The sequence below is a fragment of the Stegostoma tigrinum genome, chromosome 21 (assembly GCF_030684315.1).
Source record: "Stegostoma tigrinum isolate sSteTig4 chromosome 21, sSteTig4.hap1, whole genome shotgun sequence".
Classification (NCBI taxonomy): domain Eukaryota; kingdom Metazoa; phylum Chordata; class Chondrichthyes; order Orectolobiformes; family Stegostomatidae; genus Stegostoma; species Stegostoma tigrinum.
Window position 1 is genome coordinate 43477009 of NC_081374.1, and position 21815 is coordinate 43498823.

The window sequence follows — 21815 nt, forward strand, 5'->3', positions numbered from 1 at the left end:
TATCAGGGTTCTTAGCAGAGGCAGTAATGCAGAGACTCGAACAAACAGCTCTGCCAATCATCCAACCCAAACTTTGGGTCCGCTATGTGGATGACACCTTTGTCATCACTAAACAAAACAAATTAGAGGAAACATTCAAGACCATCAATAATACCCTTTACTGGCATAACATTCACAAAAGAGGAGGAAAACAACAACAAACTGCCATTCCTAGATGTCACAGTAGAGCGAACAGTCAATGGGGAACTTCAAACCAGCGGCTACAGGAAAACAACACATACGGACCAAATACTGAACTACAGGAGCAACCATCCCAACACCCACAAACGAAGCTGCATTAAAACATTATTCCAACAAGCCACCACACACTGCAGCACAGAGGAACTACGCAGAGCAGAGGAAAATCACCCATACAGCGTATTCTAAAAGAATGGGTACCCTATGAACACAGTCCGCCGATTTCTCAGCAACAAACCCAAACAAACAGACAAAACGGGCTCAGAAACCATAACCACTCTCCCCTACATCAAAGACATTTCTGAAATGACTGCCAGACTACTCGGACCTCTTGGCATCAGGGTAGCCCGCAAACCCACCAACACACTAAAACAGCAGCTAATGAACTTAAAAGACCCTATACAGACAACAAATAAAACGAACGTCATTTACAAAATACCTTGCAAGAACTGTGACAAACACTACATTGGACAAACAGGCAGAAAGCTAGCCACCAGGATACATGAACATCAACTAGCCACAAAACGACATGACCCACTATCGCTCGTATCCTTACATACAGATAAGGAAGGACACCACTTTGATTGGGACAACACATCCATCCTAGGACAAGCCAAACAGAGACATGCACGAGAATTCCTAGAAGCATAGCATTCCAACCGGAATTCCATCAACAAACACATTGATTTGGAGCCAATCTACCATCCCCTGAGAAAAAGAACAGGAAATGATATCACCAACCCAAGGAAACCTAACCAGATAAATAGAAAGCGGGACATAACACCAGCGCTTTGTCGGAGGCTCACTGATGATGTTACCTAGAATGGTGACGAAACGTCTGAAAACTAACCTTCCAGCTCAGCGAGCAAACTCACATCCAGAACCTCAACCTGAGCTACAAATCTTCTCAAAACTCGCTACTACATCTAATATCAGTCTCAAATAGTCTATCCCCACATTCTTAGACCATGACCCCTTGCTCTGGACTCCCTCGTCATCAGAAACATCCTTCCTGCACTTACTCTATTAGAATTTTATAGGTTTCCAGAAGACCCCTCCCTCAGCACATTCTTCTAAATTCTAGTGAATAGCATCCTAACTGATCCAGTCTCTCTTCATTCATCAGTTCTGCCACCCCTGTAACCTGTCTGGTAAGCCTTTGTTGCATTCCCTCCATTGCCAGCACATCATTCCTCACATCAGGAAACAAAAACATCACTCCAGGTGTAATCTCACTAAGGCCCTGTGCAAAAGCAGCAAGATACCTCTGCTCCTAGATTTAAAGCTTCTCACTGTGAAAGCCAATATACTACTTGCCATTCTCACCACCTGCTACATATGCATGATTACTCTCAGTGACTGGTGTACAAGGACATCCAGACCTCACTGCACCTCTCCCTTTCCCAATTTATCGCTAATCTGATAATAATTCATCTTCCTGCTTTTGCTGCCAAAGTCGATAATCCCACCATTTACCCAGTTTATATTTCACCTGCCATGCTTTTGCCCACCCACTCAATTTGTCCAAACCACACTGAAGCAAAACAGCATTCTCGTCACCAATAGCCTCCTAACCAGTTCCTTAACATGTGCAAACTCGGGAGAGATATTGTATTTAGTTTCCTCACATGAAATCATTAAAATATATTATGAATAGCTTGGATGCAAGCACTGATCTCTATGGTACCTCATTAGTCATTGCCTGTTACACAAAGCTTCTCATCTGTTTATTGTTGCTCTTTGCTTCCTGTCTGCCAGCCAGTTTTCTATCCATGTCAGTAGACGACTATCAGTCCAACATACTTTCATTTTACATATAATCTTTTCCATGGGACCTTAGATAATGTCTTCTGAAAGTCAAATAAACTGGCTCCTGAATCAACTCTACTTGCTAGATCCTCAAACAAAGTCAATAAATTTGTCAAAAATGCGAAGAGAAAGATTAAGGAATCATACTGAAGTACATAAAAATTATACAGTATTAACAAGGAATATTATTTCAACATTACCACAAAGGTGAAGTAGGCCAGAAGATGATGTCAAATGTAAATAAATGAAAGGTGAATTCAGAACAAGCGAGGAAGATGCTGACAAAAAGAATCATAATGCTGGAGCTTTAAGCTTCCAAAGAAATCAGCTATTGTCAAATATTGTTTTAGTTGTTATCAGACTCAAGGAAAAGATGACAAGTACATGATTCAACTTTTTCTCTATTAAAAAGATCCTGCAAGACAGATTGTGACAAAATCGGTTTTACTTCAAGATCCGAGCATTGCTGGTAAAGGTATGCCAACTGGCATTTACCATCTGATTGTTAGTGACCTTGAGAAGCTGGCATTGAGGAATCATTTTGAATCACTGCAATCCAAATAATATAGGTATATCTACAGTGCTGTCAAGGAATTTTTAGAATTTTGACACAGTGACACTTAAACATCAATAAATGTTGCTAACTTTCACCCCGCATCTCAGCTGGAAATGGCAGGATTGCAGAACTGAGAGTTGTTGGATGGGAAAAATCATTCAGCTTTGTTTAAAAGTATGCTGCTTCCATTGTTTAGTATACACATAGCCCTAGCTTCACTAGGCTGGTGTTGCACTTTTAGATATGCCGAGACATTTCTGCTTTCACTCCTCATTGAAATTTGATTCAATCCGTTAATCTGATGGCAGCAGCAAAGTGAGGAATATGCCAGGCCACGAGCTAACAGGTCTTGGTGGAAGACAGGTTCTGCTGATGACTTGCATTACAAAATGGTTGGAGATCTGTTCTGAATACTAATTTATTTACCACACATGATGGGTTTCCTTATTGTAAAGGAATGACTGCCTCCACAAAGACTGTGCGGTGCTTATTCCTTTGAAATGCGACAGATGTATGAAGAATGAGGTCAAGTAGTTTGAACATTGGTTCGATTCTATCACCACAGGGTTTGATTCTACTCACCCCCACCCACCAATCTGGCAACTGCATCCTTCAAAACTTAGTCAGCACAGTCAGTATATTGCGTGCTTCCTATCCTCAAATGTGGCTTTCAAGTGGCTTTCCGTACAGAGATGATTTGATTGATCAACTTCAGGAGAACAGTAAGCAAAGAAGAGATTTCTTTACTCATTGTGCTGTTAGATTTCTCAGGACCCACTAAAAATCTGCAGGACTACTTTCCCTCATGACGTGGATCTATTTTGTTGGTTCGTTAGGAACAATGACAGAATAGGGCACTGGCTGAAAGATAGGAGTCTATGTCAGGACAGACAAAGCCGTGGGGACAGTTCTTTCAGTGCTGTCAACAAGCAGGACTTTGTACCATCAACTGCACTGGATATAGCTCGTATTGTTAGCTCTTATCAACCAAGACAACAGATTCAATGTATATAGTTTTAGGTTTTATTTAAGCTCTTACAGTGGTTTGATACAACCGAGTAGCTTGCCCAAATGGCAGTTAAGAGTCAACATTGAAATTCTGGGGCCAAAGACAGATTGGTTAAAGATGACAGACTGGTTAAGGATGACTGATTTCTTTCCTCAAAGAACATTTTAAATTTGCATCACAAGTAGAGGGTGATTAGGAAGGCATTTAGCACACTTGCCACCATTGCTCGGACCTTTGGCTATAGGAATCGGGACATCATACTGAGGATGTACAGGACACTGGGGAGGCTTATGGAGTATGGTGTACAATTCTGGTTGCTCTGCTATAGGAAAGATATTATTAAATTGGAGGGTGTGCAGAAAAGGGTTACAAGGATGCTGCTGGTGCTGGAGGGTTTGATTTATAGGGAGAGGCTGCATAGGCTCAAGGCCTTTATCACTGGCGAGTTGAAGATGGAGGAGTGACCTTACTGAGGGGTTTATAAAATCATAACAGGCATAGATAAGGTGAATGACAGAGATAGTAGGAACTGCAGATGCTGGAGAATCTGAGATAACAAAGCATAGAGTTGGATGAGCACAGCAGGTCAAGCAGCATCAGAGGAGCAGGAAGGCTGATGTTTTGGGCCTGGACGCCTCGTTATCTCTAGGTGAATGACAAGGGTCTTTTCCCTAGGATCGGGGAGTTCAGAACCAGGGGGCATATTTTTAAGGTGACAGGAGGAAGCTTTAAAAAGGACATGAGGGACAACTTTTTTGTTTTACAGAGAGAGTGGCTCTTGTGTGAAATGAACTGCCAGTGAACGTGGTGGATGAGGACACAGTTACCACACTTAAAAGATATTTGGATAAGTACATGAATAGGAAGTGTTTAGAGGAATATGGGCATAATGCAGGCAAGTGGGACTAGTTTAGTTTTGGAACATGGTCGGCACGGACTTGTCAGCCGGAAGAGTCTGTTTCCATGCTGTATAACTCTGATAGTAGTGAAGAAAATGAACTTTTATAGCATTACGGTAGATTCAGTTACCATTACTGAGATCAGCTTTACATTCCAGATTAATTAACTGTACTTAAAATCCATAGTTGGCTTGATGGAATAATTAGTCCGCACCTCAGGTTTACAAGTCGAGGGAAATAACTATGCAACAATATTCCTGTCATTTATTAGGTGAAACATAAGTCTACACAGCCTGTACTTAAGGTTTTAAATGATGAGAAATGATTTGTTTCAACTTAACTTTACATAAAATGTAGCTTTTTGCTATCTTTATCCTGTTACAAAATGGGTTTGTTGGGTTATATATTATAGATATACAGCATTTCAATAAAATTTTCCAAAAGTATCTCCGCTATTAAGATACATTGGAACTTCAATTAGCCATAATATGAGGAAATAGAGGTCCCCAAATCATACTGATTAACTGAACACACTTTGTCCCCACTCAAGATCTTTTAAGTGACAAACATTGACAATAAATCAACACACCTACCATCTCTCACAACAAAGAGAGCCAGTCAAGAACAATAACAATCCCTGTATTCCCTACCGATATTGCAACTCAGTGCAAAATCTAGAATGCTATTTTACATGATTTAATGGAAGTTTAGGACAGCAAGTACAAACAGAAATCAGTACTCTGAGCATATCATGTGTTTTACTAACAATTAGCCCTAACAGCACTTTATTCTTACTTTGTCCCAGTGAGCTGCAATAGTTACCAATGATTTACACAATTCAGAAATACAACAATGATAGGTTACCTGCCTAGATTGGCAGATTCATTTGTTAGTCTTCCTTCTCTGTATTAGCTATCTATCTTTGGGACTATAGATGTTTTTAAATCAATCAATCTGTTCACACATGTCATGATACACCTCTGGAACAGGTGGAACTTGAACTCAGGCCTTCTGAACCAGAAGTAGCACACTAGAGCCACTGAAATCATTGCCATGTTCATCTCCTTGTTTGATCCATCATTCATCAGTATCCTGAATACTATTGAATCAACCTGTTCAGACACATTTTGATATGTCTGTGGCAGGTGACACTTGAATCTGGATGTTCTTGCACAGAGGCAGGGGCACTACCACTGCACCACAAGGGTCTTAAGCGTACTGCACCTGGTATCCTGAGGCAGGCTCCCTTCTAAGTAGTAAATTTGCTGAGCTTCCAAGTTTAGATGCGGTCAGGAGTTTTCAGACTAATTTGGTCATAGGCCTTGGGTGAATTTTTTTTAAATTCATTCATGGGTTGAGGGTGTCACTAGCTAGGCAGCATTTATTGTCCATCCCTAATTGCCCAGAGGACAGTTTTGAGTCAAGCACATTGCTGTGGGTCTGGAGTTGTACGTAAGCCAGACCAGGTAAGAATGGCAGTCTCCTTCCCTAAAGGACATTAGTGAACTAGATGATGGTCATCATTAGATTCTTAATTCCAGATATTTATTGAATTCAAATTCCGCCAGCTGCCGTGGTGGGATTTGAACCTGGATCCTGAGAACATTATCTGGGTCTCTGGATTAAGAGTCCAATGATTATACCACTAGGCCAACGTCTCCCTGCACTATATTTTAGTACCTAAAGGTAGCACTGATACTAAGATTAAAGTAAACATGTCAATCTTGCATAATATTAATGTGTTGCCATCAATGGCCCTTTCCAGCCTTATTCTGATTGACATTTCTTCTTTCATGGATGTGGATGCCAATGGCAAGATCAACATCAGTGCTCATTTCTAATTACCCTTGAAATGACAGTGAGCTGCTTTCTTGAACCATTATTGTCTCCGTTGTGTAAGTAAAGCCAAGGTGCTACTGGGGAGCGAGTTCCAGGATTTATTTCAGTAGATGAACCAGGAGTGATGTAGCTCCAGGTCAGGTTGTTGTGCAACTTGGAGGGGAACTTGCAGATGGCGACATTCCCATGTATCAGTTGCCTTATCATTCTATATGGTAGAGGGTACTAGTTTTGATTGTAATGTTGAACAGCCTTGGTGAGTTGCTGCAGTACATCATGTAGTTGGTACATACTGCTGCCACTATGTATCAGTGTTGAAAGGAATGAATGTTGAACACTGTGAACAGGGTGCCAAATCAAGCTGTCTGCTTTGTCCTAGATGATGTCAAACTTCTTGGGTGGTTACATCTCCAGCAGCACTCAAGGCAGTGAAACAGTGATTGTGGATGGACTTTGGGGAGTCAATGGTAAGCTCCTCACTGCAGCTTTCCAGCTTTTGAACTGCTCTGGTCACTGTATTTATATGCCGGTTCAGTTCAGTTTCTGATCAAATATTTTGAATATGAATCTAAATGCTCCTGTAAGTGACAAAGCCAACGAAACACACGAGTAACAAATACATCAGCTGTTCAATTAATTTGCTGCTGCTTGCCTGTAATGGCCTTTCCCAGCACTGCAGAAGTATATGCACAGCAAAGGAGAGCATCTATTATACTTTTACTCTAATATTTCACGTTTCTTTGGTAGTTGCATTCAAAACCAAATATTTTCTTCCCTGCTGCCTATGTGCTTCCCACTTGAACATTTCTGATTCAAAGTCAAAACGAAGATGACATATTCATGGTGACCCTTTTTATTAATAATTGTAATTATTAACTCTCAAAATGCCAACTGGTATAGAGAAATGACAGTCAATAACATAGACCAACATTAAATCTGAAGGGCAGAAAATATGACTACAGTTAAAAAGAATGAAAAAAGGATTTCCAGTGGCCAAAAACTTTTCTTTTGAAAGGATGGCCACGTAGGAGGCAACTGTGCTCTTCCCATTTCAGACAGTTTATGTCAGCATTAAGTACAGCTCAGCAAAATGCAGGATAACATTTCTAGACCCTAAAATTTAGGAATATATCCTCTTTATTTTAAAGCAGCAGCATGGAATTTCTTTCCTTACTCCAACATCTTCTATATGAGTCACCCTGTGGTCTTCATAAATGAAATTGTCAAATAGGATCATATATGGGACAATTTTGTAATGCCTACAAGGGAACTTTCAACATCTTTCACAGAATACTTGTAACTTTTCAAGCTAAACTGAATTTGAACCCAAATTGCCAAGGTGAAAGGTACGTGGGTTACCGTGGAGCCAAGTTTTTTTTCCCCCAAAACCAGAGTCATAGAGTCTTACAAAAACCGAAACTGACCCTTTGGTCCAACTCATCCATGCTGACCAGGTTTCCCAAACTAAATTTGCCCCACTTGCCTGTGTTTGGCCCATATCCCTTTAAACTCTTCCTGTTCATGTACCCATCCAAATGTCTTTTAAATGTCATAACTGTACCTGTGTCCACCACTTCCTCTAGCAGATCATTCCACGTATGAACCAGCCTCTGCGTGAAAAAGTGGTCACTCGGGTTCCTTTTAAATCCTTCTCCTCTCACCTTAAAAATACACCCCATGGTTTTGAACTTCCCCACCCAAAGGAAAGACCTTTGCTATTCACCTTATCTGGGCACCACACGATTTTATAAACTTCTACACGATCACCTCTCAACCTTTACACTCTAGTGATAAATGTCCCAGCCTATCCTTAAAACTCAAACCCTCCTCCAAACCTGGCAACATCCTTGCCAATCTTTTCTGAATCCTCTCCAATTTTAGCATAAAGTGTGCCAGGGCATTCTCAAGAGGGAAATCAGGAGGGCAAAAAGGGGATGAGATATAGGCTTGGTAGATAAGGTTAGGGATAATCCAGAGAGATTCTACAAATACAATAAGAGCAAAACAGCATCTCAGGAGAGAATACGACCCCTTAAAGACCAATAAGGTCATCATTGTGTGGTACTACAGAATATAGGAGAGATACTAAATGAACATTTCATGTCAGTTTTTACTGTGGAGAAAGATATGGAGGCTAGGAAATTGGGAAATATAAATATTGATGCATTGAAAACAGTCCACACTACAGAAGAGGTGGTGCTAGAGGTCTTTTTAAAGGACAAACATGGATAAATCGCTGAGACCTGATCAAATGTATCTTAGGACATTGTGGGAAGTTCGGGAAGAAATTGTAGTGCCCCCAGGCGACATATCAACTACAACCACAGGTGAGGTGCTGAAGGAAGCTGTGCCATTATTTAATGAGGCGCCTGGGAACTACAGTGACATTAGTGGTGGGTAAGTTGTTAGAGGTGATTCTGCGAGATAGGATTTACCTGCTTTTAGAGGGGCAAGGACTGATTGGGGATAGTCAACATGGCTTTGTGCATGGGAAATCATGTCTCACAAACTTGATTGGTTACATTCTCAAAAAAATTTGAAATGCTTGATGAGGGCAGGGTGGTAGGCATTGCTTACATGGACATTAGTAAAGCCTTTGTCAATGCTGGGATTCATGGAGAGCACTCCAGTTGGATACAAAATTGGCTTGATGGTCGGAGAGAGAGAGGAGAGTGGTAGTGGGTTGTTTTTCAGATTGGAGGTCTGTGACCAGCAGTGCACTGCAGAGATTGGTGTTAGGTCCACTGTTGTTTGTCATTTACATAAGCGAATTAGATAAGAACATAGGAGGCACGGTTAGTAAGTTTGCAGATGACAACAAAATTGGAGGCATAACCACCTTCGCTGTCAACTATGTGAGATTACAAAGACATCTTGATCAACTGGGCCAATGGGCTGAGGCGTTGCAGACGGAGTTTAATTCAGATAAACGTAAAGTACTACCATTTTGGTAAAGTGAACAAAGGCAGGACTTACACAGTTAATGGTAAGGCCCTGGATGGTGGCGTCAAACAGAGACACCCAAAGGGTTCAGATACATAGTTCTTAGGAAGTTGCATCACAGGCAGACAGGATGGTTAAGGCAGCATTTAGCAAGCTTGACTTCATTGCCCAGACCTTAGGGTGTAGGAGTTGGAACATCATGTTGAGGTTTTACAGGACATGGTGAGGGCACCTTCAGGGCACTGTGTACAGTTCTGGTCAATTACTTCTTTATATTACATAAATAGTTTGCGTACTCCATGCCTTTACTTATAAAGCCATCACAAGCTCAGTTTTCAGGATGTTATATTTTACAACCACAGCTTTGTCAGACAATTACATACAACATGGTTGTTCGCACAATGTAATCAGCTCTACTTCACTGCATCTGGCCCCTATGCCAAAATAATTTTTCAAGGTTCTTAAAAATGACCTTGTGAGAAAATCTTGAAGTTTTTTGGAAGGCTACCTTCTGGTTTTCAGGGGCTCATTTATCATGCAATTCATTCTGTATTTGCGAGGACATATAGGATATTTGGATTGACAAAAATTACAAGAATTCATTAATATCCTTAATTATCAACGATCCATTGAAATTAAAACCATGACACAGGGAAAGCATAATTTCCTAGATACCATAGCATTTGCATTGTGGCGTAAGTTAGCAATGACTTCTTTTTTCAAAATAACTGAGATACCAGTTACACACATCATCCACAGACTGAAGTAGTAACTAATGCATTTCCGTTGCATATAAACAAAGCTGGAACATTTTAACCAGGCAGTCACAACCAAATCACTGCCAACCTCAATCACAGATTTAAATTCAACAACTGACAATGTTGTTGACAAAAGCATTTACTATGCTGCTCCCTAAATATTAGCTCCTGATCAGGAACAGCTTTAAACTATAGATTCCACATTCATTTTCAAGGAATTCATTACCTCAGTGATTTCTGGTTTTCCCAGCTATTTCATGGTTGATAGGTTTAAAACTGTTCTCTCTCCTTTGCAGACTTCTTTCTCAACTCCTTTTCATCCTCCTACTTTTCAAACCCCACACCATGCAGCCTCCTTCTGCCCCTTTTTGCAACCTGAGCCATTTCCTTCTCAGAGCTGTACAGCCTCAATATTAGACCCAATGTTACATCAACCTCATCTCCCCTCTACCCCTTGCAACATAGACCTTGTCTCAGAACTTCAGACCTTTGATCAGAATACATCATTTGAAGAATGGCACAGCTTTGTCTATTGCATCTTGGTCCATATAGCTCATTAGGTCTCAGATGCAATTCCTGTCCTGGGACATTCTCACCAGGACTGTAATACAAGGGCTACAATTAGCTTCAATGACAATGAACTTTCAGTCCATAGCAGATAAAGGAGAAAAACAGCTGAACACATGCTGTGTCAATCCCCAATACGCAACAACATGGGATGTCACCTACATCAGGTTTGGTTATGTTATCCTTAGAGTTGAATAACCTGACATCATGAACTTAGCTGGACTCACTGAAGAATGCTCAAATGGGATTATACTTCATGAGGACAGAATGGAACTTGTTTTTCAGTCAATGACTTTAGGTTTAAGTCAAAAATATTTTTACTAGTCAGAAAGGGTAGGTTTTTATTTTAATGACATAGTCTTTCACAAAACACATTTACTGCGTCAGACTCTAGCTAACCACTAACTGTTAAATAAAGAACACAATCACAATCTAGAATTTACCTCTTTTAAACAGTATTCTTTACATGTTCAATGCAGGGCATAAAAATTAAGCACATTTTTAAAATAAATCTTTTTTGTACTGCCGAATTATTTACACATAGCCAAGTATATATTCCAGATCACTGAACTTTAAATAGCTAAAAGACAGGTGTGGTGTAATCTACTGAATTGCATAGTCACCTTTATGAAGTCCCTTCCAGATTTAACTTTCCATTCTGATTCATATACATTCAAGTAGGTCCCTGGACCTAAAATAAAGAATGTGTACTTTACTCATAATGAAAACAGAGATTCAAACAAATTTCAAACTCTGTATTTGTCCCCATTTGAAAAATTTAACATATTAAAGTGGCTTGCTCATGTAGTGTGTGTAACACATAAATGACCATTTGTATGATTATAAAGAAAAATTTGTTCTAGACAACAGCAAACTACTCAACAACACAGTGACAAAGTGTGTGCGTTGAGGGGGAGGAGAGAAAGAGAGCAAACAGCAGGGGGACAGAAGAAAGCAGAAGTAGGGGGTGAACATAGCAGGAGTGGAAGAAGAGAGAGCAGGAGCTGAGGAGGTGGGGGGGGAGAGCGGAAAGAGTTAGCACGTGGTAAAGAACAGGGAAGACAGCATGAGGGGTGGGAAGTGGGAAAGAACAAGGGCAGCGATAAGAGCAGAAAGTGACAGAGTGGTGTGTGGAAGAGATCTATAAATGCAAATGGAAAATCTGGCTACATCAAACACGTGAGCATTGAATATAGTGATCTACATGTGAAAATTCTGTCTTCTCTTCATATTACCTTAAAATTATTGAGAATCGCTGAGTGCAGAGACACAGTGGGTAAATGAAGTTGGTGTATTCAGTTGTGATTTAATTGAAACGTGGACTGTCTTGAGGCATGCTACCATTACATATGAATGTGTGGCACAGAAACAGACATTTGAATTTGTCTTGTTCATCTTTTAATGCCCCAAATCTTTAATTTTCATTCTGTTATCGGAAAAAATGGTTTTTTACACACAGTTACTCCTGACACTTATCAGCCAGGCTTCTGAAACCCATGACGCATAAACACAGACTTGAGCTGTGAGCTCGTACAAGTGTCATTTCTCTTGTAATTTTTCAGAATTGGTGTGCACCTGTCAGCCAAATCATGATCCCTGGTGCTCCAACCCAAGATCTGCATTTTGGGATTAATCCTGCCCACTGCACTGCCCTCAGCAATACCACCAATACCAAACCCAAGGCTACTGGCCTCCGAACCTTCTCTGTACAGGTATATTTCTTGCGGTATGCTAGTCTTCTAACATGCTGACATTCAAAATTTTAGCACAAAATTTTGCTGCAACAAGATACTCACATATTCCTGAAAGACCGATTTCACCTCATTTGGCACAACCAGTTGCTTGAGAGGTTGCCAGCTTTAATGTCTCAGGCAGTGCAACATTATGTGCAGGAAGTGCACGTTCTGCAGTGGGGGCATCACCAAACCCAACCTATTCCTTATGATCAAAGAATGCAATTCGATTTTGTTATTTCCCTTTGTCTCATCTTAATCTTGTCTCCCACATTCCACGTGTTCTCTTCCTTCCATTTTAATATTCAAATGCTCAAAGTAATTCTTAGATTCAATTTTCCTTTTTTTCTATTTATCCAGTGTCCTAGAAGCTTTATTATTTTCAGCTTTTAATTATTTTCTTTCTTGAACTCAGCTTATTATTGTGTGAAAATTTTCTTTAAGTTTCTGTCTTTGTTTCCACAACTTTTTTCCGGCTTCTCTCATTATCTCAATTTATTTGTTAACTTAGTCTTCATCCTGCTTAGGTATTTTTCCATCTTATTCTTACACCTTACTATATAGTAATCAGAACCCTGAGGATACTGTTTTATTCTTACTATCTTTCTGTTACTTCTTATAATAGTGACTCTTTTCTCGTTAGACTAGCATATTGAACGAGAAAGGACGCCTATATACATGAGAAAAATACTTGTTTCCCTCTTCTCACTTTACATCACTTTATGCTAGTTTGAGAAACTTGGAATCTGCTGATACTATTATTCTGTGCCAATTATGCACCTTGTAAAATTTTCTTCCTTCAATTCACTTCCATGATTTTCCATTGTGTGGGATACCTCAATTCGACAATAAATCCCTCCTTGCTTTGTAGCTCAATTTGTATAGACTGTGCATCTGTATGTGCGCTTTTTTTTCTACTGCCTTGATATCTTTAACTAGTACTGTAACTCTGCTATTCCAAGCCCCTAACATGTTATATCATGCAATTTTTAGTTACGAATCCTGTTTTCAATGTAGGCCAATTTCAGTCCTACAGCGGGGTTTAAACTGTATGGAACAAAACTGCTTGCATTTGTACAGCCATTTCAATGGCTACAGACTGTTTCAAAGTGCTTTATATCTAATAAAGTATTGTTGGAGTACAATCATTGTTGTATGTAGGAAACACAGCAGCCAAATTTGTGGAAATTAGTGAAAAAAATGTGGGGGCCAAATCTTAAGGGAAGCTAAAGAGAAATTACCATTATAGAATAGCTATAACGGGGGTCTTCAACCACCCAAACATTGACTGGTAATATAAGGGGCAAGCATTCCTAGATTGTGTTTGGGGGAGCTTACAACAGAAATATGTGCCCAGGCCAACAAGGAAGGATGCATTGTTGCACCCGAACCTTGGAAATGAGATGGGCCAAATGGATCAAGCATCAGTGGGGGAACATTTCGGACAGTCATCATTGTATCATAAGATTCAGGATGGTGTTGGAAAATAACATGCAACGGTCCTTTGGAATGGGGCAGCACGGTGGATCAGTGGTTAGCATTACTGCCTCACAGCACCAGGCGCCGGGGTTCGAGTCCACCCTCAGGCGACTGTCTGTGGAGTTTGCACATTCTTCCCATGTCTGCGCTGGTATCCTCCGGGTGCTCAGTGCTATCTGTTCTTTTGATTATGAGATGCCCTACAAATAGAAATCATTCAATTTTGCATTCTCTCCTTTAGACAGCCTTCTGCTCCAAATACTGGCTGCCTTTTTTCAGAGTCATTTCCCTCATCTGTTCAAGCATCAACACTGATCCAAAGCTGTGCCACCAAGCATTAATCCGGTTCGCCCCCGCCCAGGCTGTGTATAGGTTGTTTCTGTTCAGACCCTTGATAGTCATAAGAAAAACAGGTTCACGCACTGTAACAAATTGGCTGCATGTTACAAACAAAAATCAACGTTTATTATTCATAAATACTTGGAGTCTCTTACACAGGTCGACTGGACCTCCTATACATTCTCCTTACCTAGCTGAGTCAGACTTGTTTCGTTCTGAAATCTTTTTTCCTCTGATGTGACTGTACTCTGAAGTAAATTATCTAGTCATAATACCACATTAAACTCTTACTAATTCAAGCTCAACATTAACCTATGAAGAAAGTATACACTAAATTTCTCCATACTTACATACACATTTGGATTAATTTCCTCAGGCTTGCCACGTCTATCCATGCACTGAGTACAAAATCATTATTCTGCCAGTGCAATTAATTTTTTGTTGGCTCAATGCATCCTTCCTTTCTTCACCAAATTATCATTATCACGCTCAAATTTCTCTTTTTTTGAAAAATGCCTCTCACTTCTACCAGCTGTGCTCTGAACCAGGCATACTTTTATTCCTATGCCAACTTCTGAAATTTTGACGATTCCATAACATATATTCTTACAGATTGCAAGACGTTACTTACTATCGTCAAAAATCCCAGCATGTGCAAGCAGCAGTGTAACCACTTTTGGGTCTTTTTCCATTTGCAGTACTTGTTTGTTCCCATGTGACATTAGCGTACACACGTTGATTGCAAAGTCCACTTCATTTGGAAGTCCCGACAGTAAAGACAGCACCACTTTATTATAATCGCTGATCGTGGTAAATTCCGTAAAAAGCCCATAACCGCGACGTACACTTTCTGAAAGAAGAGAATAGCATTGGATTCTTTTATCTCCAAATTATAACGCAATCAGGTTTGGCAAAAGTCTAAAATCATGCAAGCCACATCACATATGCAGCTTAACAGCGCAAAGATCTGACAAGACATGGACAGTTTATAAACAAACTGTTGACAAGCTTACATAATTCACTGCCCGCACCCCCCAACTACCCCAAAAATAAATCATACAATTAATTACTACAGCTTTTGGAGGTTCTTCCTGTTGGCACTTACCTGGGATAATGTGCTGATGCCGATTATAAAATAAATGAACCCCAGAGACTACACCCTGTGGTCGAGAATTGGTTGGGGTAAGTACTTCATCGTCCTCACCAAAATGATGCAACTTCTCGTAACTCTCCAGGTACCTGTACAAAGCATACAGTAGGGAACTAAACACAGTTTCCTTGTGGATGGCATTGCAGTAAATGGGTCAGTCTTTTAGCAGTTATATAAAATTTAATAAGGTAAGCAGTATTACAGCTGAAGTCCTGCACACGTCCATCCTCAGGCTGCAACAGTCAATTATAATTAACTTAATTCTATGTTAAGGGACAACAGAACGCGTGATAGTATCAACACAAATTACTTAAACTAAGCAAAAACAGTAGATTGATGCTCGCTGATACCAAATTAGGGATATAGCAAACTGTGAAGAATAAAGGACTTGCAAAAGCACATGAAAACAGCCTCCTGGAGCAGACAGTTGGGTGCCAAGTTGCACTAGAATGCAGAGAAATATTAAGTTCAACTGCACATTTTGGGGAAAAAGCCCAACTCCTTTGTCCCATCAATACAAAGTTAAGTGTATTGATCAAATAGAACTGAGTGTGGGATATTTACAAGTTATTAAGGATTTCATTACTATTATGCTAGACTCAAAACAGATTATTACTGCTTATCTATCTCATTCAGCATAGAATCTTGTAATCAATTTGAAGATCTAGAGACATGATTTCTGTCCTACTGTCCTATCCATGCTGATAAATAACTCAATCTGGAAATAAGTTAGACCTGATGGGGCTGTACTGTTTATACAGTCTACTGAAAGTGGACTTGCAAAACGAAGGCACTATATCAAGTGTACCATATTGTTTTCCAATTTATCTCCAAAGCAGCTGACAGCATAACTTCAAGATATCTTTTAAGCAAAATGTTTACATTATTCTTTGAAAATGAATTTTCAGAAGGAAGATAGTTACTTGGATGTGATGTTATCTGCAGAAAACAAAGCTAAAATTTACTGGAAATATCGCACCAAGTACAAAATTTCAAATCTAACTCAATGAGAGAAATTCCAGTTGTGCACTGTACTGCAAGAAATCTCTCTACTTACAAAATGTAGAAAAGTTTTCTCTTTGTAATCCATTAATCATAAAATAAACACAGAGCATGAAGACAGATTTCTGAGAGCTCTGCCAAGAATGCTCCAGCTAAACCAAGTAGGTTTGGAACCTATTTCTACTTTTCCTTCCCAACCCCCTGTTACTTTAAATGATCAGTCACAGTAACCTCACAGACATCAACGCCCATCACCAAAAGGTAGCTCAGTAGTGCCATCAGTGACTGAACTGGCAGTGTCCTGAAGAACAAACCTAATGCAGTGGACCTGTACCAGATGAAATCATGAGGGTAAAGCCTACTTTGTTTTATTCAAATCAGAGGATGTGAACATCGCCAGCTAGGTCAGCATTTACTGTCCATTGACAGTCTGGAACGACACATAGTGAAGACCAGACTAGCATGTCAGATTTCCTTCGCTTAAGAACTCAGTAAACCAAATGAGTTTTCCCCACAATTGTCAACTGTTTCATGGTTGTCATTTAAGTCTTAAATCCAGACTTGACCTCATCGATACAAATTCAATCTGTCACAACTGCCCATAAAAGCAAGCGCTGTACAATCCATGGAGAAATAAAAATGTTGTTTTCATACAGAGGACATTTGGCATAATTTTGTTCAACACTATTACAATTCTAAATTGGTTAGATTCAGAATAAATTTAAAAGCTCAAAACTGGACATCCAGAATGCATAATGAGTCAGCAGTAATACTACTCTGCACCACAAACTGCAACCTCAGATTCCCCACTCTACCATACATTTAATCCAAAGAATCAGCCCAAGTTCAATGCGGAACATATGAATACTAGGATCATCATTGGTCATATCTAAAGATAAAAAGGTAACAACCTGTTAAGTGCTTCATGTTGCCTGTGGCTTCTTTCCTCTTCACCCAAAATTAATATATTCTGGATCTTAACCCTTGCAACAATCAAAGCAATTTCTTCCCATCTGTTCCATCTTAGATCTCTAAACATTTTGAACAATACTTATTAAAGCTCCCGTCAACCTTCACTTCGACAAGAACAATGACAGCTTCTCCAATTAACCTACATAATTGAAATCCATGATCCCTAGCAATAGAACTAGAAAAAAAAATTAGATTCATTTATTTTTCAATAAACCAAATTATAACAACAGGGGATGCTTTATCATAAGTGCTCATTTAAGAAGCAATTATATATTTTATAACCTTACAAATGATAGGGTTTTTGCAAACATAAAAAATTGAAGGAATTCCAAACAATCTCAGAGTAGAGCGCATTGGTGAAGAACCAACAGACATGATAGATCAAATGAGTCTTTTTCTTTCCCCTAAATACAGAATCCCTAGAGTGCGGAAACAGGCCATTTGGCCCAACAGGTCCATATTGCCCCTCCGAAGAACATCCCACACGGATCCATTTCCTGAGCCTTGCATTTCCCAAGTCCAACCCACGTAATCTACACATCTCTGAACGCTATGGGGCAATTTCCGGCCAATCTACCTATCCTGCGCAGCTTTGGACTGTGGGAGGAAACCAGAGCACCTGGAGGGAACCCATGCAGACATGGGGAGGATGTGCAAACTCCACACAGACAGTCACCTGAGGCTGGAATCAAACTCGTGTCCCTGGCATTGTGAGACAGCAGTACTAGCCACTGAGCCACTGCGCTGCCCGGGCAGTAAAAATTCTTATCATTTCTTTCAAATCGTTTATTGGAATTTTCAGTTCCCTGCAAAATTATTCACTTCATCAGTCTACTTCTGAACAGAATCTCTGTTGTGCACTGACGCAATTATTCAACTCAATGACAGTTAGTACTTAATTTGTTTGCAGTTACTTAACCCGTCAGTTAGAACTTCTAAGTGACTAGCTATTCTAGTTTCAAATTCTACATTTTGGTGTTCTATGCCAAATTGGAACTGTGAATCTTAGATCTGATTGATCCCAACTAACCAGAGAATAATACCATTCATTCAGCATCAACAAGCAGAAAAAGACCCAGTACAACCAAACAACAGAAAACATTAGGCAAAATAAAGGTGATGATTGTTGAGACCACAAAAAGTGTAAAGTGAAATTGTAATGAGATATTAACTGTAGAAAGAGAAAGCAAACATAACCCAGTCTGCACAGCACATCCCACAATGTCAAATACATCCAGATTGCAAGTATATTTTGTAAAGTTTCTTCTTAATAGATCAGAGCTCTAAATTAAGTATTCAGTTTCAGTTGTTCAATGATGAATGGTTGAAGTGAGACTCCAACTTGGAGTAGAATACAAAAACCCATCCCCAACTTGTGCTCAAAATAGTTGACTTGAGTCTTGAGTTGATAGCATAAATAAAGGATCTACTTTCTCTGGTGGGAGAAATCAAGATCAAAAAGGACAAACAGTGTGAGAGCAGAGCTTTAATTTTAAGGATTTCGGAAATCCAAAACAGAAGCAGCAGTTCTCCCTCCTAACCACACACTTCACTGGTCCCCACTGCCTACCACCACCCCCCACCCACCCAACCCTGCCAAGAAAAAGGTTGCTGGAATATTGGCATCAAAGATATATATCTGTTAGGTTTGGATATCCAAATATGTAGAGTGGGCGAGTAGGATGAGCTAAGTGATGATGAGGTACAGTATATCAGCTGTAATCTGATTCAATGCAGGATAGGCATGAGAAGCTAAATGATCTTTTTTTGCTCCAATTGTTCTCTTACATTCCCAATTACTGTACTGACAATTAAAAAAATCAAATCATAGTGTTAGTTATGCTACATCAGAGAGGAGCAAAATCCTACTTCCATTTCAGAGCTGGCTTGTTTTATTGATTACTGTTTGAGACTACTGGATATGGTGAAATTTGATCCAATTAGATTCATGGAATACTGAAACCATTATCTTTAGTTCTGGTATAAATTCAGTTACCTAGCCATCGATTGCAACTGCTCCCTGGCAACTGCCTGAACCTAAACCAGATGATTCATAACTTTGTTGTCAAATTTAAATCTATAATGAGCTTCCAGTCAGACATGAGACTTGTGCTATCTTTAAGATTACTTATGTTACCCAATTCTACACTTGCCCCAGCTTATTTGCTCCTAACTTGCATGCAACTCTTTTTTTTAAACCTCTGTTTCACGACTTGAACACAGACCTACCAAGCCACCCATATTTATCCTATATGTCCAAAGTTATTTCAGCCAAATACTACACCTGTCAACTTACTCTTGATCATCAGTAAACTGACAAGAGGGTCATCAGTAGTGTCATTACGCAGCACTTGCTCAGCTAGAACCTGTTCACTGACACTGTGTTTCAGTTCTCAGAGGGAAACTCAGCACAGCCATGGTTCAAACGTAGATAACAAAGCTGAATTGCACAGGTCAGGTGGCAGTGAATGAAAACCATATTTGACTGATTGTGACATTAAGTGGCTTCTCCAAAAATTACAGTAATTGGGGGAGAACACTACTGGTTGGAGTCATATTCAACAAGAAGGAAGGTGTCTGATTTTTGGAGGTCAGACATGTCAACTCCAGGACATCGCTGCAGGTGCCCCTTAGGGGAGTGCCCTAGGTCCAATCAATGGCCTGCTACATCACAAGGTCAGATATATACTGATAGTTGCACAACATTCAGCACCATTCAGGCCTCTTCCGATGCTGAAGCAGTCTGTGCCCAAATACAGAACAACTTGGACTAATATAACTGCACAAAGACTGCTTCCTGTCACCATGTCAGCCTTTTATTGTGCACAGTAAACTGGCTGTGACCAGCCAGTTTGGGAGTTAGCCCTCAACTGAGGAGATTCGAATCTCAATTTTTTCTTTTTTTTTTGTAGGGTGCTGATCAGACATGTGAATAGTTGAAATTGGTTGGCTGTGAAATAACTGCAGAGGGGCCGGGTCCCACCAGCAAGTCACCCTTTATTTATATTAGTGCATGGTACACTGGTTGTAGCCAGCAGCTTTGGAGTTAACCCTCAACTGAGGAGATTCTAATCTCCTCATTACATTAGTTAGCCAAGGTTTTCCTGATTGGCTCAGGCTAACAACTCCAATCAAGAACCTCAGGTCAACAAGGTCCACTTGGTTCCAATCACTACAACCTCCAAGTTACTCCAAGATGGATTCTTGGAACAGCTGGTACTGGAGCCTACCAAGGCAATTCTGGATCTGGTGTTGTGCAATGAACCGGATTTGATCAGTGATCTCAAAGTAAAGGAGCCATTAGGAGGTAGTGACCATAATACGATAAGTTTTAACCTGCATTTTGAGAGGGAGAAGGGAGAATCGGAAGTGTCAGTATTGCAGTCGAACAAAGGGAACTATGGAGCTGAGGGAGGAGCTGGCCAAAGTTCAATGGTTCAATACCCTCGCAGGGATGGCAGTGGAACAACAATGGCAGGTATTTCTGGATATAATGCAGAAGGTGCAGGATCAGTTCATTCCAAAGAGGAAGAAAGATCCTAAGGGAAGGCAGGGGCGGCTGTGGCTGATGAGGCAAGTTAAGGACTGTATAAACATTAAAAAAAGAATAACATAGCAAAGCTGAGCAGGAAGCTGGAGGGCTGGGAAAGTTTTAAAGAGCAACAGAGGATAACTAAAAAGGCAATACGTGGAGAAAAAGTGAGGTACGAAGGCACACTGGCCAAAAATATAAAGGAGGATAGTAAAACCTTTTTTAGGTATGTGAAAAGAAAAAAATGGTTAAGACTAAATTTGGGCCCTTGATGATAGAAACGGGTGAATTTATTATGGGGAAGAGTTGAATAGGTACTTTGGATGTGTCTTCACTAGGGAAGACACAAGCAATCTCCCAGATGTTATAGTGGCTGAAGGACCTTGGGTAATGGATGAACTGAAGGAAATTTATATTAGGCAGGAAATGGTGTTGGATAGATTGTTAGGTCTGAAGGCTGATAAGTCCCCAGGACCTGATGGTCTGCATCCCAGGGTACTTAAGGAGGTGGCTCTACAAATCGTGGACACATTGATAATTATTTTCCAATGTTCTATAGATTCAGGATCAGTCCCTGTGGATTGGAGGGAGGCTAATGTTGTCCCACTTTTTAAGAAAGGAGGGAGAGAGAAAACAGGGAATTGTAAACCTGTTAGCCTGACGTCAGTGGTGGAAAAGATGCTGGAGTCAATTATAAAAGATGAAATTACACATCATTTGGATAGCATTAACAGGGTAGGTCAGAGTCAGCATAGATTTATGAAAGGGAAATCGTGCTTGACTAATCTTCTGGAATTTTTTGAGAATGTAACTATGAAGATGGACAAGGGAGAGCCAGTGGATGTAGTATACCTGGACTTTCAGAAAGCCTTTGATAAAGTACCACATAGGAGATTAGTGAGCAAAATTAGGGCACATGGTATTGGGGGCAAAATACTGGCTTGGATTGAAAACTAAAGAATGGCAGGCAGGGACCAGTGGCGTTCCATAA

The 21815-nt window shown here is 40.1% G+C and overlaps 1 protein-coding gene across 2 annotated transcripts in view; it reads right to left on the reverse strand.

Annotated features, from left to right (window-relative positions):
• Positions 1-21815, reverse strand: part of LOC125462759 (AT-rich interactive domain-containing protein 2-like) — a 226919-nt gene that overhangs the window by 86068 nt on the left and 119036 nt on the right. For both annotated transcript variants that reach the window (XM_048553095.2, XM_048553096.2), the window contains exons 4-6: positions 15274-15407; positions 14800-15018; positions 11241-11308 (exon numbers count right to left, since the gene is read on the reverse strand). In XM_048553095.2, the coding sequence (XP_048409052.1) occupies positions 11241-11308; positions 14800-15018; positions 15274-15407 (421 nt within the window). The remainder of the gene's footprint in view (positions 1-11240; positions 11309-14799; positions 15019-15273; positions 15408-21815) is intronic.